Source organism: Balaenoptera musculus, chromosome 5 (genome assembly GCF_009873245.2).
Source record: "Balaenoptera musculus isolate JJ_BM4_2016_0621 chromosome 5, mBalMus1.pri.v3, whole genome shotgun sequence".
NCBI classification, from domain to species: Eukaryota; Metazoa; Chordata; class Mammalia; order Artiodactyla; family Balaenopteridae; genus Balaenoptera; species Balaenoptera musculus.
In genome coordinates this window covers 76,420,839-76,440,672 of record NC_045789.1, presented here as the reverse complement: position 1 = coordinate 76,440,672, position 19,834 = coordinate 76,420,839, and the positions used below count along the sequence as shown (strand labels likewise).

General features: G+C 36.9%; 1 protein-coding gene across 1 annotated transcript in view; it reads left to right on the top strand.

Annotated features, from left to right (window-relative positions):
• WDR19 (WD repeat domain 19) overlaps positions 1-19,834 on the top strand; it is a 78,500-nt gene that overhangs the window by 23,787 nt on the left and 34,879 nt on the right. Inside the window, exons 10-18 of the mRNA XM_036852250.1 lie at positions 533-603; positions 1,068-1,240; positions 1,324-1,438; positions 2,306-2,412; positions 3,568-3,690; positions 13,938-14,087; positions 18,118-18,265; positions 18,390-18,594; positions 18,702-18,708. Coding sequence (XP_036708145.1) covers positions 533-603; positions 1,068-1,240; positions 1,324-1,438; positions 2,306-2,412; positions 3,568-3,690; positions 13,938-14,087; positions 18,118-18,265; positions 18,390-18,594; positions 18,702-18,708 — 1,099 coding nt within the window. The remainder of the gene's footprint in view (positions 1-532; positions 604-1,067; positions 1,241-1,323; positions 1,439-2,305; positions 2,413-3,567; positions 3,691-13,937; positions 14,088-18,117; positions 18,266-18,389; positions 18,595-18,701; positions 18,709-19,834) is intronic.

The following is a 19,834-nucleotide window of genomic DNA, read 5'->3' as shown; positions in this document are numbered from 1 at the left end:
AGGCCCTAAAATAGCTAACAGCAGTCTTTTAAAAAGAACAATAAAATTCTACCTGATACTAAAGCTTAGTATGTAGCTACAGTAATCAAGGCCATAGATTAATGGGAACAGAATAGAGAAGCCAGAAATAAACCCACACAAATATGCACAACTGATTCTTGACAGAAATGCAAAAGTAATTAAATAGAATGAAAATAACCTTTTCAACAAATGGTGCTAGAGCAGTTGGAGATGCATACACCAAAAAAATTAACCTGAACCTAAACCTCACACCTTAATCAAAACTTAACTCAATGCATCATGGACTTAAATGTACTAGGCACAACCCTACCCCACATCTCAACAAACAAACAAAAATTTAAAGGATAAAATATAATTAAATATAGAAAATTTAATATTTTCTTACCCAGTGGATCCTCCTGTACATCCCTTTTTGAAGAACACTGACCTGTTCCATAGCTTATAATTGTTTGTGAACAAAAACAATTTAACTTAGCGCTCATATTTAAAGGACTTTTTTTTTATTTTTCAGCATTAAAATCCATGACTTGGCAGAATTAAAAGACATGTATGCTATAATCAACCTGGATGATGAAAATAAAGGTACCGATTTTCCTGTAGCAGATTGACATTTTATCATTTCGATTACAGAAAGTAATGTGTTACTGTATGGTTTGCATTAATTATAGGAGGAATAAAATTAACACCTTTTACTAGAGTTCCCTAAGATAGCCTCCTTATTTTAGTAATTACGTTGAGTCATACTCCTTGACTAGAAGCATATAAGTCCACTTTGATTCAAAGATTTCTGGTGCGTTTTATCCCAAATCCAGTTGCAAAAACTAAATTCTTACATACCTTCCCTTTGAGCCAGTGTTGAATGAATCAGGGCTCATGTTCATAAGCCAATCCATGATGAATGTCCTAGTCTAAATAAAGACTATTTAAACTATTTCTAAAATTTGAAGATTTTTATGCCTCTGGCAGCTTAAGTGAAGACAGTTGCTTGTTTGCCTGCAACAGTATCTCTGTTTTTGAATAATCCTTTGTTATGTCCATTATTTCAGGGTTGGGCACCTTGTCCTGGACAGATGATGGTCAGTTGCTGGCACTGTCTACCCAGAGGGGATCGCTCCATGTTTTCCTGACCAAGCTCCCTGTCCTCGGGGATGCCTGCAGCACCAGGATTGCATATCTCACCTCCCTCCTTGAAGTCACCATAGCCAATCCCGTTGAAGGAGTATGAAAACGGTGTTACTTTTATTTATTAATAAAATCAGAACAGTTTCAGCGGTTAACTACTGTTATTTTTCTCTATTATAGGAGCTACCAATCACAGTTTCTGTGGATGTGGAACCCAACTTTGTAGCAGTAGGGCTTTATCATCTGGCTGTGGGAATGAATAATCGAGCTTGGTTTTATGTCCTTGGAGAGAACGGCAAGTCTAAATCCAGTTGTTTTCTTATCTAGCATATAATTTGTTTTTATTTGGGAAGCACTGATAGTTTCTTTTAAGACCAAGTCTTTCACTCTTTTTCTTCAGACATCTCTTTCTTAGCTTAAATGGTTTTGCAAATCTTCTAAAAAATTTGCATAAATTTTGGAAAGGTTTTATTCTTTACCTTTGTTGTGAAGACACCATGGTATAGTGGGGCAGAGTGTGATCTTTAGAATTAGGCCCTGGGTTCAAATTCCCTTCTGCCCCTTTTAGCTGGGTGCCTGTAGACAAATTCTTTACCCCTCTGAGCCTTGGTTTACTCATCTGGAAAATGAGGATTCTTCTACTTATGAGGAAAATTAAATGAAATAAAATGTGTGATCTGCTTTTGCACACGGTCTTTCTTAGGCACTTCTTGGTCTGGTGGGTACTTAGTAAATGTTGATTCCCTCCCCCGCTTTATTCTTTGAAAAATGACCATTAGCATCTGAAGGGAGCCTTGCTTTTTCTTCCCCTTCTTCCTCCTCTCCACCCCTTTCCCCACTGGAGGTCAGATATCCCTCAGGAACAGAGCCAACCTGAGAATTATCCTTAGATGTTCCTATTAAGCTTACTGTCACTAAGGTTTAATTTTTGGTTGTTTTGCATGTGATTTTATTTCACATTACTTTGTTTCAGGTGAACCACTATGAAATTCCTGAAGGCAAATTTATATGGCAACTGAGATTTTCTTTAGAATGGCTAAAATAAAAATTTTAGGTTCAGAATATTCTTGCAAAGGCACACGTTTAAAACTTATTTGCAAATCATTAATTAGATCATTTTATTTATATTTTAATGTGTTTGGTTTTGTTTTAATTGCTGCAGCTGTTAAAAAATTGAAAGATGTGGAGTATCTGGGGACAGTAGCCAGCGTTTGCCTTCATTCTGACTATGCAGCTGCACTTTTTGAAGGCAAAGTCCAGTTACATTTGGTAAGTATAATTTTGATGTCCTGAGGCCTGCTCAGGTAAGTGATGAACAGCCTAATGTTTTATTATCAAGAACTTTTGTCAAGAAGCGACAATATGCTTTGTGACCACCTAGAGGGGTGGGATAGGGAGGGTTGGAGGGAGCACAAGAGGGAGGAGATATGGGGATATATGTATATGTAGAACTGATTCACTTTGTTATACAGCAGAAACTAACACACCATTGTAAAGCAATGATACTCCAATAACGACGTTAAAAAAACAAACAAACAAAAAAAACAGCATTAGGGTAAAAACTAGGAAATCTGAATGAAGTATGGAGTTATGTTATAAATGATTTATCGATATTCGTTATTATTTGTGATAAACGTACCATACTCATGTAACGTGTCAATGATAGGGGAAACCGGGTGTGGGGTATATGAGAACTCTACTATCTTCAGACCTTTTCTAAAAATCTAAAAGCATTCTAAAATAAAGATTTATTTTTAAAAAATAAAAAAAATAAAGGAGCAACCATATGACAGACTAGCTAGAAAGCCAGGTATGGATAAAGGATTAACAGAACTCCTTACCCTTCTGCACAAGCTGTTCAGTTAACTCCCAAGCCCTGTTCCAATGAAACCTGACAGAGTTTCAGCTGTGCTACTCACAACATTGCTTATGGTAAAAATGACTGTGTAAACTGCATCTAGGAGGAACTATAAGTAAATTGTAAAAACTGATGGGAATGCCATACGTCTGGCTTCCTGGAATGCACTGACCCATGTATTTGGGCATGTCACCTGTGGGGATCTTGAAACTATGCCTGTTGAGTTGCTCAAGAGATATTGGCCCCTGAAATATGGGGCTTCTCAACCAGGGCATTTCCCACATCTGTTTCTTGGCTCTTTGCTTCTGGGAAGCCAAAGAGACTAGCTACTAGACAACTGCAGAGCCTGCTGCGGAGACTATTCCCATTAAAAGGGATGTTTTATGTGCCCTGCTGGCAAGCTGGGTTCCTTCCTGATATCTTTCTGAGTAAACTGGTCTGTGATAGTTTGGTGAGTCTGAATGTTTAGCTGAACTTAAGAAAAAGACTCTCCCCTACCCCCTAGATGTTGCAAACCAGGTTTATTCAGATAAATCTATGATCCACTATTATTCTTCATGTTTTAGATAGAAAGTGAAATGTTGGATGCTCAAGAAGAACGTGAGACTCGACTTTTCCCAGCAGTAGATGATAAGTGTCGTATTTTATGCCATGCCTTAACTGGTGATTTCCTCATCTATGGCACAGATGTACGTATTGTCTTCCTTAATATAGGACATGGGGGAATTTCTCATTTTTACTTTGTAATTTGTTTATTACATATGTGTTTATATACATATATTATATAGATATCATATGTGCAATTATAAACATTATATACTTATGTAGAGCACATAGGTGGCGTGATTTGCCAGTGTCAAATGCTTTTGTAACTATAAGCAATTTTGATGGCACAGCGGCTTTGGAGTCTGGACAATCTGGGCTCAGATACTAGCTCTCTTACTTGCTACTTCCTGCTTGATGCCTCCCAGCCTCATTTTCCTTATCTAGATGCTTTAAGGATTTAATTTGATGACAAATGTAAGACACGTCATTCAACTTCAGCTCTCCAGTGCCTACATTTAGTGGGCATTTAATTAAAATTAATTGAATATTGAGAATCCCACTTCAATTTTTTGTCTTTTGAACCACCAGTACCCTGTACTCCTAAATATTACATTAGCCACATATACATAAAACATAGTTTAGTAATAGCATCTTATATTTGTAAAAAGTTTTCAGAGTTTTTCAAAGCATATCATACCTCTTACCTTGCTTAGCCTCTAGAAGAATTCAGTAAAGTTGGTTTAAAAAAAAAAAAAGGCATTGTTTTCCACATTAGAAAACAATTATTCACTGTTTCAAAGGTTCCATTTTCTCACACTTTTTTAAACCGAGTATATTTTAAAACATGCTTATTGCCAGAAGAGAGACTTTTTAAATTTAAGTTTGACCTAAAATAATGAGTCTTTGAGCTAATATACACAAGTAGGGTAGGTTTCATGTATCAGGTAAAGTGGTAAATGATATGGTAAATAAGTAGTAAATATAGTCATAAATATATAAGCAGGAAAGTTTTAGAGATAAGGATACTGAAGATTGAGAGGTTAGTAAGTTTGTAGTAGAGGTGGACTTAACAAGCAAGATTTTCGGATGGAAAATCTACTCTTCCCACCGTGCCACACAGCATTGTGAAGTAAGAACTCAAAGTACAGTAATCTGCCAATAACGTAGCATTTATCTCTATCTCAGTTTCTTTTTTATTTATTTATTTATTTTATTTATTTTTGGCTGTGTTGGGTCTTCGTTTCTGTGCGAGGGCTTTCTCTAGTTGTGGCAAGTGGGGGCCACTCTTCATCGCGGTGCGCGGGCCTCTCACTGTCACGCCCTCTCTTGTTGCGGAGCACAAGCTCCAGACGTGCAGGCTCAGTAGTTGTGTCTCACGGACCCAGTTGCTCCGCGGCATGTGGGATCTTCCCAGACCAGGACTCGAACCTGTGTCCCCTGCATTGGCAGGCAGATTCTCAACCACTGCGCCACCAGGGAAGCCCTCAGTTTCTTTTTTTTATTGAGATATAATTGACATATAACATTATATTAGTTTCAGGTGTGCAGCATAATGATTCAGTATTTGTATGTATTGCAAAATGGTAACCCTCTAGTCAACATCCATCACCACACATAGTTACAAAATCTTTTTTTCTTATAAAATATCTCATTCTTGAGTGATTCTGAAAATATCGGGGGTTTTTAGCAGCTTTATTGAAGTATAATTGTTATACAATAAACCACACTATTGAAAGTGTATAATTTGATAAGTTTTGACATATGTATATCCTGTGAAAACACCATCAACTTAATCAAAATAGTGAACATATTCAACACCCGGAAAAGTTTTCTCATGACCCTTTATGATTCCTTCCTCCCCTCCCTCCCCACTGAGTGCTTTCTGTCACTATAAATGAGTTTGTCTTCTCTAGAGTTGTATATAAGTGGAATCATATAGTAGGCACTCCTTTTGTCTGGCTCAGTATAGTTATTTTGAGATTCATCCATGTTGGTGTGTGTGTCAATAGTTCATTCCTTTTTCTTGCTGGGTAGTATTCCACAGTATGTATATATCATAATTTGCTTATCCATGAACCTATGGATGGACATTGGTGTTACTTCCCAGTAACATTTGTTTGGAATATTTACAAATAAAGCTGCTATAAACAAATTTGTGTTCAAGTCTTTGTATAGACATATGCTTTCTTTTCTCTTGGATAAATACCTAGAAGTAGAATGATATGTCATATAGCAAGTGTATGTTTAACCTTTTAAGAAACTGACAGACTCTTTTCTAAATTAATTGGTTGTACCATTTTACATTCCCATCAACAGTGTATGAGTGCTCCAATTCCTCTACATCCTCACTAACACTTGATATGATCGGTCTTTTACATTTTAGCCACTCTAATAAGTGTGTAGTGATACCTCATTATGATTTTAATTTGCATTTCACTAACGGACTAATGATGTAGAACATCTTTTCATATGCTTATTTGCTAGCTGTATATCTTTGGTGAAGTGTCCAAGTTTTTTGACCATTTCTTTTTTTTTTTAATTTACTTATTTTATTTATTTATTTTTGGCTGCATTGGGTCTTCATTGCTGCACGCGGGCTTTCTCTAGTTGCAGCGAGCAGGGGCTACTCTTCGTTGTGGTGCACGGGCTTCTCGTTGCGGAGCACAGGCTCTAGGCGCGCAGGCTTCAGTAGTTGTTGCACATGGGCTCAGTAGTTGGGGCTTGCGGGCTCTAGAGCGCAGGCTCAGTAGTTGTGGCTCACAGGCTTAGTTGCTCCGTGGCATGTGGGATCTTCTCAGACCAGGGCTTGAACCCGTGTCCCCTGCATTGGCAGGCGAATTCTTAACCACTGCGCCACCAGGGAAGCCCTTGACCATTTCTTAATTGGATTGTTTGTTTTCTTATTGAGCTTTGATGGTTCTTCACACATTTTGGATTCAAGTCCCTTATCGGATATATGCTTCACAAGTATTTTCCACCCAGTGCGTGAGTTGTCTTTTCAGTCTCTTAACAGTGTCTTTCAAAGAGGAGAATTTTTAAAATTTTGACCAGGTCCAGTTTATCAATTAATTTTTTTATAGGTTGTGCTTTGGGTGTCATATCAAAGAAATTTTTGCTTAACCCAAGGTCACAAAGTTTTTCTCTTATGTTTTCTTCTAGAAGCTTTCAACTTTTATGTTTTACATTGAGGTCTGTGATCCATTTTGAGTTAATTTTTGTTTATGCTGTGAGATATGGATCAAAGTATTGTGGGTTTTTTCCGTGCATGTAGCTATTCAGTTGTTCCAGCAATATTTGTTGAAAACACTATTATTCTGTCGAGTCGATTTTGTACTTTTGTCAAAAATCAATTGTCCGTAAATGCACAGATCTTTTTCTGGACTCTCTGTTCATTCTCTTGATCTGTTTATCTATCTTTACATCAGTATCACACTGTTTTGATTACTGTAGCTTTATAATAAGTCTTGAAATCAGGTAGTGTTAGCCCTCTAACTTTTGTGTTTCCTTTTCAAAGTTGTTTTGGCTATCCTCAGTTTTTTGTATTCCCAGTTAAATTTTACAATAAGCTTGTCCAGTTTTACAAAAAGCCTGCTGGGATTTTTATTGGGATCATTGTTGAACTTACAGATCAACTGCCATCTTAACAATATTGAGTCTTCCCACGGAGGAACAAGTTATATATCTTCATTTATTTAGATTTTCTTTAATTTCTCTTAGCAATGTTTTGGAGTTTTCTGTGTACTGGTCTTTCACATCTTGTTTCAGATTTATACCTAAGTATTTCGTAGTTTGGGTACTCCTGTACATGGTATTGCTTTTTTATTTCAGTTTCTGATTATTCATTTCTAGCATATAGACATGCAACTGACTTTTGTATATTCATCTTGTATCCTGAAACCTAACTAAACTCACTAGTTCTAGTAGCGTTTTTTTTGGTAGATTCCATTGGATTTTCTATATAGATGATCATGTCATCTGCTAATAAAGATAGTTTTACTTCTTCCTTTTCAATCTGCCTTCTATTCCAATACATTGTTGGATAGAAGCGATGAGAGTAGATGTCTTCGTCTTGTTCTTGACCATTAAGTATGATGTTAGCTGTAGGTCTTTTACAGATTCCTGTTATCAGGTTGAAGAAGTTTTCTTCTATTCCTAGTTTACTAAGAATTTCTATGGATGTTGGATTTTATCAAATGCTTTTTCTCCATCTATTGAAATGATCACATGGGTTTTCTTTTTTAGTTTGTTTATAATTTGTGGATTATATTAATTAATTTTCTAGTGTTAAGCTAACCCAGCATTCCTGGGATAACCCCCACTTGATCATGATGTATTCTTCTTTTTATACATTGTTGAATTCATTTGCTAAAGTTTTATTTCAAATCTTTATATCTACGTACATGAGGGATATTGGTCTGCTGTATTCTTTTCCTATGATGCCTTTGTCTGATTTTAGTATCAGGGTAATGATTGTAGAATGAGTTAGTCATCTTCAATTTTCTGGAAGAGTTGATTAGAATTAGTGTTTTGTTTTTTGTTTGTTTTTTGCTTAAATGTTTGAAAGAATGTGCCAGTGAAGCCTATTGGGTGATCAAGCAATTCCTAGCAGCAGTTGAGTAGTACCTGCTAGGTTGGCTTGCTGCACTTCCATAGATTCAGCTGGTAAGGAGGAAACAGTCCCAAATAGATGTATACAGCAAGGGAAGATCATGTTATTAGAGCTCCCCACATCCTTAGTGCCACAGAATAATACCAAACCGAAGGGGTCAGATGCTCTTCTAGGCACTCTGTGGTGGAGGACTCAACTCGGCTACAACTAAGCAGTTTATACTCTGCAGCTATACACTAAGAAAGATGAATTGGACAATCCAAGATGAATTGGACATCATTGGAACCAGGGAAGCAGCTGAGAAATTCCTCATGGAAGTCTCCCACAAGACAGAGAGGTGGATGAGAAATGACTCGGTGACAGATTTTCACAAGAGTGCCCATCTCACCATGTTCCTTGTAAGATAACAGAGGATTCTGCCAAGACATGGGTCAGACTACAGTTGAGCCTTGACTCTGTGGCATTGCAAAGTAGCCAGGTGCCATGGTGGAGCTGTTCTCTTACGAAGCCTTCTGGGCCTGGAGTTTTTTTTATGGGAAGGTTTTAAACTATAAATTTAATTCCTATAATCAATATCAAAATATTTGGATTATCTGTTTTTTTCATGAGTGAGCTTTGGTGGTTTGTGTTTTTCAAGGAATTTGTCCATTTATCTAACTTTTCAAATGTATAGGCATAAAATTATTCATAATATTCCTTATTATCCTTTTAAATATTTGTAGAATCTGTAGTAATATCACCTGTTTCTTTCCTGATTTTGGTAACTTGTGTCATTTTTCCTGATTGGTCTGCCTGGAGGTTTATCAATTTTGTTTTATCAGTCTTTTAGAAGAATGCAACTTTTTGTTTCATTGATTTTCCTCTGTTGTTTTCTGTTTTCTGTTTCATTGATTTCTGCTCTGATCTTTATTTCCTTTCTCCTGCTTATTTTGGCTTTAATTTGTTCTTTTTCTAGTTTCTTAAGATGGAAGCTGAGTTCATTGAGTTGAGACCATTCTTTTCTAATATACTCCCTTAGTGCTAGACATTTTCCCCTAAGTACTATCTTAGCAACATCCCACAAATTCTGATATGTTGTGTTTTATTTTTATTCAGTTCAAAATGTTTTACAACTTCTCTTTTAATTTCTTCTCTGATTCATGGGTTATTTAAAAGTCCCGTGTTTAGTTTTCAAACAATCGAGATTTTACAGAGATCTTTCTGTTATTGATTTCTGATTTAGTTCTGTTATGGTCAGTGAACATATTTTGTATGACTTGAGTCCTTTTAAATTTGTGAGACTTACTTTATGGTACAGAGTATGATCTGTCTTGGTAAATGTTCTTGTGTATTTGGAAAGAATATGCTGTTCTAGAATGTCAGATCAAGGTGGTTGATAATGTTCAAGACTTCTGCAACTTTATATATACTTGTTCTGTCAATTATTGAGAAAATGGTATTGAAAACTCAGATTACAATTGTGGATTTATCTATTTCTCTGCAGTTCTGTAAAATTTTTTTTATTTATGTGTATTGAAGCTCTGTTATTAGGTACATAACCATTTAGGATGGTTATGTTCTCTTCATAAATTAGCCCCTTTATCATTTTGAAATGACCCTTTTTATCCCTGGCAATAGTCTTTGCTCTGGAATTGATTTTGCCTGATATTAATATAGCCATTCTAGTTTTTTAGAATGTTACCCTGGTATATATATTTCCATTCTTTTATTTTTAACCATTTGTGTCTTTATATGTAAAATATTTTTCTTGTAGGCACCATATTAATTCTCACAATTTGACAAAGTCTACCTTTTAATTACAGTGTTTATTTTTTTAATAAATTTATTTATTTATTTATTTTTGGTTGTGTTAGGTCTTTGTTGTTGCACGCGGGCTTTCTCTAGCTGCGGCGAGTGGGGGCTACTCTTTGTTGCGGTGCGCAGGCTTCTCATTGTGGTGGCTTCTCTTGTTGCAGAGCATGGGCTCTAGGCATGCGGGTTTCAGTATTTGTTGCACATGGGCTCAGTAGTTGTGGCTCGCGGGCTCTAGAACTCGGGCTCAGTAGTTGTGGCGCACGAGCTTAGTTGCGCCACAGCATGTGGGATCTTCCTGGACCCAGGGCTTGAACCCATGTCCCCTTCATTGGCAGGTGGATCCTTAACCACTGCGCCACCAGGGAAGTCCAATTATGTTGTTTAGACTTTTGAATTTAATGCGATCATCTCTGTGTTTAGGTTCAATCTACCATCTCGCTATTTGTTTTCTATTTGTCCCATCTCTTCTTTGTTGCCTTTTTCCTCTTCTTCTGCCTTCTTTTGGATTGTGTATTTTTTATTATTCAATTTTATCTCATTCATTGACCTTATTAGCTACAACTCTTATTTTAGTGGTTGTTTTAGGTTTTGTAGTATACATCCATAATTTATCACAGGCTACCTTCAAGTGACATTATATCTTGTAAGGTATAGTGAATAGCATAAGTTCATTTATTAGAATAGTATGTGTCCCCTCCTACCTCTGCTGTTGCTGTCATACATTTTACTTTTACAGGTATTATAAACCCCATAATACACTGATATTAGTTTTGTTTAAACAATCAATTAAGAGATTTACATAATAAAAAATATCTTATATATTTCTCCATATAGTTACCATTTTTGGTGCCCTTCATTCTATTATGTGGATCCATAGTTCCAGCTGGTATCATTTTCCTTCCACTAAAGGACTTCCTTTATCACTGTTTGTAGTGCTGGTCTGCTGGTGATGAATTCTTTTGCTTTCATGTCTGAAAACATCTTTATTTCACCTGCATTTTTGAAAAATATTTTTGCTAGATATAGAATTGTAGGTTGACAGTTTTTTCTTTCAGTACTTTAAAGATGTTGCTCCTCTGTCTTCTTGCCTGCATTATTTCTAATGAGAAATCGGTCATCTTTATCTTTGTTCCTCTGTGTGTAAGCTGTCTTTTTCCTCTGGCTTCTTTTAATACTTTATCACTGGTTTTGAGCAATTTGATTGTGATCTGTCTTGATGTAATTTTCTTCATATTTCTTTGCTTGAGGTTGTTGAATCCACAGGTTTATAGCTTTAATAAAATTTAGAGTATTTTCAGCCATTATTTCTTCAAATATTGTTTTCTCCCTCTGTTTGCATTCCAATTTCAGAAACTCCAATTATACATATATTAAACCACTTTAAATTATCCCACAGTTGATGCTCTTTAAATTTTTTTCTCAGTTTCATTTTGGATAATTTCTACTGCTGTATTTCAAGGTCACTAGCCTTTTTTTTTTTTAAGGAATTCCTTTATTTTATTTATTTATTTATTTATTTTTGGCTGTGTTGGGTCTTCGTTTCTGTGCGAGGGCTTTCTCTAGTTGCGGCAAGTGGGGGCCACTCTTCATCGCAGTGCGCGGGCCTCTTACCATTGCGGCCTCTCTTGTTGCGGAGCACAGGCTCCAGACGCGCAGGCTCAGTAGTTGTGGCTCACGGGCCTAGTTGCTCCGCGGCATGTGGGATTTTCCCAGACCAGGGCTCGAACCCGTGTCCCCTGCATTGGCAGGCAGATTCTCAACCACTGTGCCACCAGGGAAGCCCTCACTAGCCTTTTTTTCTGTCATGTTTAATCTGCCAGTAGTTTCATCCATCCTATTTTTCATTTCAGACATGGTAGCTCACCTGCAGAAGATATATTAGGGTCTGTTTTTGTATCTTCCATGTCTCCACTTACCTTTTTAAACATATGCCATGCAGTGATATTAACTGTTTTAGTTACATTGTCTGCTAATTCTAATATCCGGGTCAGTTTTGATTGATCAGTTATCCTCCTTAATATGGGTTATGTTTTCCTACTTCTTTGCACTCATGGTACTTTCACCTTTTGGGGTGCTGGATGTTTTTGTATTCCTAAAAATACTCTTTGAGTATTGAGCTTTGTTCTGGGATGCAGTTAATTTGCTTGGAAACAGTTTGACCCTTTTGAGTCTGCTTTTGTGATTTGTTGGGTAGGTGTGAAACACTGCTTAGTCTACAGCTAATTACTTCCCACTTTTGAGGCAAGATCTTCCTGAATACTCTACCCAATATCCCATGAATTATGTTTTCCAGTCTGGCTATTGGTAACAGTCACTGTTCCCAGTCCTGTGTGAGTGCCAGTCACTGTTCACTCTAATCCTTTTGGATGGTTCTTTTTCCTGGCTTCAGCAGGTTTCTCATATTTATGCAGTGATTAGTTCTCTGCTGAAGACTCAAGGTAGACCCTCTGAAGATCTCCAAGGTTCTCTCTCAGTGCAGCTTTCTCCTCTCTGGCACTATACCCTGCAAAGTCGAGCCACCTCCTTCCCTGCCCCCACTGGATTCTCAGCTCTATCTCCTCACCTCAGGGAATCATGTTCCACCTCAGGGAATCATGTTCCTCCCTTTGCCATGGCTTGAAAACTCTCTCAAGGCGAAAGCTGGAGCATTCACAGGACTTACCTTGTTTGTTTGTTTCCCATCTCTCAGAGATCATTTTCCTTTGTTGCCTTATTCCAATATCTTAAAAACTGTTTTTTCATGTATTTTGCCTGTTATTTTTGGTCATTTTGGGTGGGAAAGTTAAATCACGTCTGTTATTCCATCTTGGCCTGAATAGAAATCTAAGATATTATCATGTGTTTTTATTACAATTAAACTTTTTATTTTGAGATCAACGTAGATTCACATGAAGTTGTAAGAAACAATACAGAGAGATCCTAATAAACCCTTTTCCTAGTTTCCCCCAATGGTAGTATTACATTGCATATCACAACCAGGGTATTGACATTAATAGTCAAGATACAGAACAATTCTGTCACTACAAGGATCCTTCATGTTGCTGTTTTATCTCCACATCCACTTTCCTCCTGCCCCCACCTCATCCTTAATCCCTGGTAACAAATAATCTGGCTTTTCTGGTGTATTCCAATGATCTATGTGTCTATCCCTCCACCAGTACTACAGAATCTTGATTGCTGTAGCTATAAAAAAAAGTCTTGAAATTTAATAGACTAATTTTCCCACTATATTTTTTCAAGAATGTTTTAGCTATTTTAGTTCCTTTGCTGGTCCACATAAATTTTAGAATAATCTTGTCTGTGTCTACAAAAAAATCTTCCTGAGATTTTTGTTGGAATTATATTAAACCTGTATATAAGTTCAGGAGAAGTAACATGTTTACTATGACACCAATCCATGAATACAGTACACCTCTCCATTTATTCAGATGTTCTTTAATTCTTTCATTTGTGTTTTTTAGTTTTCAGCACACAAATCCTATGCATGCTTTGTTGAATTTACACCTAAGTATTTAATTTTTTTGAGTGATTGTAAATGATACATTTTAAAATTTTGATGTCTACATGTTCTTTGCTAACATATAGAACTACAGGTGATTTTATCTGGTGGGTTTTGGTTTATTTTTTATTTTAAACTTAATTTTCTAATTTATTAATTAACAGCAAAAATATTTAAAGTAACATGACTTGAAAGTCACTCTTAAACAATAAGGGTATTTCTTGCAAGTGGAAAATCTGAAAAATCAATTAAGCTTTAATATCACTAAGAATGTTAGAATTAATAGACTGTTGAATCACATGTGCATTCTCATTTTACTAATTTTCTTAGGTCTGTACTTTGCTCATATAGTAAATATTATTCTTAGATTCTTCCTTGATCAAAAATATGACATTTTTTTCTGTAAGTTAGGAAATATGTTTAACATAAATGCTGAAAGTCTGTATTTTCTTGACAACCTTTTATTTCTATGACTGTATTTTTTTTAGACTGGTGTCATTCAGTATTTCTACATTGAAGACTGGCAATTTGTTAATGATTATCGACATCCTGTCAGTGTGAAAAAGATTTTTCCTGACCCAAATGGGACCAGATTAGTTTTCATTGATGAAAAAAGTGATGGATATGTCTACTGTCCAGTAAGTCGAGAAAAGTTTTCAAATGCTTGTTTTTAAAAAATGCAACATATGAAGAAAAAAGTGTTTTTAAAATATATTCCATATGTAAGATCATTTTCTCTTAAACCTTGCCAAGGATTGTAGTACTTTGTTATCATGTTTGTGATATCATATTTGTGATCCGTTTTCATGACTATTTACATCAAGAAAAGTTTTTCCATTATTTTGCCATTTTTCAGTGTTAAAAATCTTCAGAGAGATTTTTTTAGTGGAAAGAATAGTTGTTATATTCTGCACCATTTTTAACCTTATTTACTGCACAATATTACAGTGTATCTTCAGGTACATGAGTTTTCTCTCTAGAAATGCAATAGCTTCAGAGGGCAGGGACTGTGCTCTGTCCTTTCTGCCCACCTCAGTTGATTTCCCTCTTCCCTTAAAGATCCTGAACATAAAGGGAAGGTATTTTTGTATTAGGTGATTGAAAACAGATGAACCCATTTTTAGACTTAGTTACTCTTATTTTTAAACATCCTTAACTTTTTTGAGAATAGATTTAGATAAAGGAAATGTTGTGCTTTTACATCATCTACTATACTTGAATTTTTCATTTACTTTTGATATCCAGTTAATGACTTGTATGTTGTTGGTCACAGTTCACACAGCCTACAGCTGCTCTTGGACCCACCCTTAATAACTGTTCGTCTGTGCTTCACAGTGAAGACATGATTCAATGAAGACAGCTCTCCCCTCACAATACACTCTCCTAGATATAAAGACTTCCTTCCTTCTGTTTCTGTCTCTCTCTCTCTTCCTCTCCTCCCTTCCTTTCTTTATCTTCCCTTCATTTTCTTTCTTTTTCTTTTCTTTCTTTGACAAATGTAACAGGTTTCCATGGGTGTCTGAATTATTTATGCCAAGTTCCTAATATTCTAGTTCTTATTCAACCCATTTCTCGATCACAGAACAAATGAGGAAAAATGACCTAAATATGAAGATGACCTTGCGTTCCCTCTACTTAATAAGGAAATTCGGTCTGTAGAGATTCCCTTTCTGGAACAGGGTATAAGGAAGTTAAGCTGCCTTGCTTCCTATGTGGGTTCACCCCGGGTGGAGTCTGCTGTTTAGACAGCAGAGGGTAGCAGGGTGCAGCGGGCACGGACAGGACTGAGAGTGAGAAGAGGGGTCTGACGGCTCGGAGAAGGGCCAGGGGTAAGACCTGTCCCGGACAAGTTGATGTTTTTTTCTTTCTCCTTTTACAGTTCTCCTTTCCTTGATAATTTCTGTCAAAGAGGCTAGTGTGACCTCCTTCCTGGGGTTGGGAGGAGGTTTCAGTGAGCTGATTTTTCCAAACATATTATCAGGCATAGGGTAGCTGTTTAGCAGGGGTTAGTTAAAGCTCTGCCCTCTTTACCTCTTTATCACAACTTAAAACCCTCACGTTCCAGAATTTTGTCACCTGTTGCTGCTCATCCCCTATCCCTTTTCCAAGTCTAACCTGCAACTCAGTTAAGATAAAAAGAAAAACCCTGGTGAAACAAATCCGCACAAAAGAATGACTCCACGGGGGCATAGCCTCTCCCTAACCCAACATGGGGTTGGGTGTGAACTTCTTTCCAAGTTAGGGTCTCATTGGTAGGTTAGAATTTTAGGCTGTTGGACAAGATATCCGAGGGGCGTGTGGTACCCACAGGAGCAGTCCCTCTTTTAAATAATACCCAGTCTTGCCTAGGAGTAAGGCCAGCCTGGCAGGGAAGGGAAAGGAGAGCTTGTGGTGCAGAGCCTCCCCACACCTCAGACACAAGAGGAAGCTATGCTAAGGCCCTTGGACTCTTGACCAGAGTGCTGTGCTTTTTTTTTTTTTATTTTAATACTCACCCTGTCATAGTGTGCTACTATTGCAGCTTACTTTTTCATCCAACTTCAAAGTGAGAAAAACATTGCTTCTGTGATGTACATATATGAAAGTATATAATAATTCAAACTACAACTATTCCTCTTTAAAATTCTCATATATACTCGCAATTTCTCTTCATATGTACATTTATTCAACCTCTTTTCCTTCACTGTGTGGATGGTAAGGAAGTGACTCCTGTCATACATTAGAATTGGGAGAGATGGCTTTTTTCTTACATGTGCCCTAATGAAAACCTTGCACCCCATCACTCCCTATACACCCATAAAGGATGACTTGTGATATACTGTAGGAAGTTCATAAACAGAGGCAGTAGAGTATAGTAGTTTAGTGCATGGGCAGACAGACAAACCTGGATTTGAGATTAGTAATAATGACAACTAATAGTTCTGTGCTGAGTATGCTGTACATATATCAGGGATTTCTTTTAATCCTTACAGCAGCCCCAGAGATAAATACTCCTATCTTACCATTTTACAGGTGGAGAAATTAAGGCATAGAAAAGGTAAGTCATTTGTCCAAGGTCACACAGTCAGCACATGGTATCAGTGGTGTGAGACTAAGCCGGCTTCCTCCAGGGCTCTCACTTTGATTGGATTCCCAGTTTCCCCATCTATAAAATGGATATGGTTCCAGGACCTACTTTGTAGATTGTATAAAAATTAAATGGGATAACGCACATAAAGCTTTCAGTACAGCATCTGCCACATAGTAAGCATTTAACAAATGGTTACCTCCTTTAAAACATTTCTGCCATCTAGCACTGGTGTGCTCATCCTTACAAACTGAGAGTCAGTATGACATAGTGGTTAGAAGCATAGACTGTGGAGCCAGACTGCCTGGTTCAAATCCTGACTCTTCAACATATTAGCTGTGTGACTTTGGGCAGATTTCTGTGTGCCTCGATTTCTTCATCTGCAAAATGGGCATAATAGTATCTGTCTTATAGAATAAGAGATTAGAATTCAGTATATTAAATTATAATCTATTAAATTATATATATACTTACATATCTTAAAGTAATTCTATATATTAAATTCAATAAGTATAATTTACAAAAAGTAATTTATAAAGTAAATTAAGTAAATATAAGTACAATAAGTATAATTAAATATAAGTACACTACCTGGTAAGCAACACTATCCAATAGAAATGTAATTTGAACTACCTATATAATTTAAAATTTTCTACTAGTCACATTTTTTAAAAAAGGTAAAAAGAAACAGGTGAAATTAATTTTAATAATATTTTTAATTTAACCCAATATTATGATTTCAGTATGTAATCAACATAAAAATTATTAATGAGATGTTTTACACTCTTTTTTTCATACTAACTCCTTGAGATCTGGTGGGTAGTTTACACTTACCCACATCTCAATTTGGACTAGACATATTTCAGTGCTTAAGAGCCACATGTGGATATTAAATAGTGGCCATACTGTATTGTATGGCTGTATAATATTATTATTATTTATAGGAATTTTATATTTCATTCTTACTTTGAGAGGAAGATAGATTAGAGAGGAGGCAGGTGTTTCTTAGCTCCACATTGAGGATATATATAAGCCTATCTGCCTGAGGAATATGTGGAATCGGAATATGTGGACTGATTTTTTTTTAATAGCTTATATTACTGTAACTACAGTTTACGTTTGTTGGAATTGCACTGTAGAGAAGTTTTTGAATTAAAACATACCCAGTGTAATTTATTTAGATCTCAAATCATGTACAAATTAATTTGTTTCTTCTCTAGTTGGAGCATTTCTGTACCCAGTATTAATTGAAAATTTTCTAAGCATAAGTGTGTTCATAGTTTAAATTTCCATCATCTCGAGCAACTTCAACTTTTTTTTCTTAACCTGAAGTTTTGTGTCCAGACTTGTAGTTTTTCCTGCAAATTCACCAAATTTTAGATAAAATCCTTGATTTTCCAAATAACTACAGTTTTTTTTCAAGCCAGACCTATAGGAATGGGAAAAGAAACTTTTCTTCCTTTATCTTGGGGTGTTGCTGAGTTGAATGTGGTTTGGTAAGCTTTGCCAGCTAAGGCTGTAGACAGACTCCTTCCTACCAAGGCAAATGATAATGGTTTAAGTACAGACTTGGGGCAAATCTGTAAATCCTTATTTTGTAGGTTAATGATGCTACCTATGAGATTCCAGATTTTTCACCAACCATTAAAGGTGTTCTTTGGGAAAACTGGCCAATGGATAAAGGTGTGTTTATTGCCTACGATGATGATAAGGTGTACACTTATGTCTTTCACAAGGACACTATACAAGGTACTTAATCACTTTTTTGTACATTTACTGAGAAATACATTTCCATTGCAGTGAAATTAAAACATTCCTTTCTGATGTGTGTGCTATTAGCTTTCAGCATTAAGATGTCTGTTTTATAATATAGGATCCAAGGTCATTTTGGCTGGTGGCACCAAAGTTCCCTTCTGTCATAAACCTTTGCTGTTATATAACGGAGAATTGACCTGCCAGACGCAGAGTGGAAAAATAAACAACATCTACCTTAGCACCCACAGCTTCCTCCACAGTTTAAAAGATGTGGGGCTTAATGATCTGAGGCAGATGCTGACGCAGACTTTAATGCTAAAAAGGTATGGTTTTAAACACTTCTCATGGGGCCTCTCATTTGCTTTTGTGATTTTAAAGGTCAACTTCCATTAAAATAGAGATAATAGTATTTACCTCGTTTACTTCACAGGATTATTGTGAGGCTCAGATAAGATGATGGATATGAGAATGTACATAAATTCTAAGGGAAGTACTTTTGTGCAATGCTATCGGTGCTTTATTCCAGGAAAAGCCCTTCAGAACAAAAAGGCTTCTCATCACCCAAATAGCACAGTTACTGTGAAATTCTAATAAACGTAATTATTTCAACACTCTTAATTTCATCATAACAAAGTTTGATTTTACCTTACTTGAGATTTCCTTTTCCTGCTTTTTCCTCTCACCTCTTAGGGCCACTGTGAATTCCTTTGTGGTTCTGATTCTTGTCACCATCTCTTAAATGTTGCTCTTCCTCAGGGTCCCTTGAGCTCCTTTCTTCTCTTCTCAGTCTAATTATTCTTCCAGAGTGAATCTCCTCAAAGATGGTTTCAGTACCATCTATACGAGGCTGACTCCAAAATGTGCATCCTTGACTTAAACCTGTGTTTACCACTGCCTCCCAGTCATATGTAGTTGGGAGTCCATGAGTTCCTCAAACTTGCCTCATCATCTTCCCCAGCCTCCTCTTCTCCCCCTGCCCTAATCACATGGTGCACATGCCCTACCACCCACCCACTCCCACACACACCCACATACCCACACATGCCCACACACCCTCACACACACACACCCCCCACACACACCCTCACACACACACACACATACCCACACACACACACCCTCACACACACACACACACACCCCTCACACACACACACACCCACACACCCTCCCTCACACACACACACACACACACACCCCACACACACAAACACACACCCTCACACACCACACACACCCTCACACACACACACACACACACACACCCCACACACACATACCCCAGGTCCTTTTGTCCTCTGCTATTCCCCCACCTTAACTCAGGCCCTCACGTGGAGTAATGTATATCGGAACCACTTCCTGACTGCTCTCTCTGCTGGTAGCCTCATGACAATCTAATCTATTCTCTACACACTTTGGAAAATGTGAATCTGATCCTCTCATTTCCCTGGTGAAGATCTTCCAGTGACTTCCTGTTGCCTTTAGGAAGAAACCCCTGCTTCTCGGGACCTCAGCATGACACACTAGGCTCATGATGATTTAATACTAGCCTCATCTGTCCCA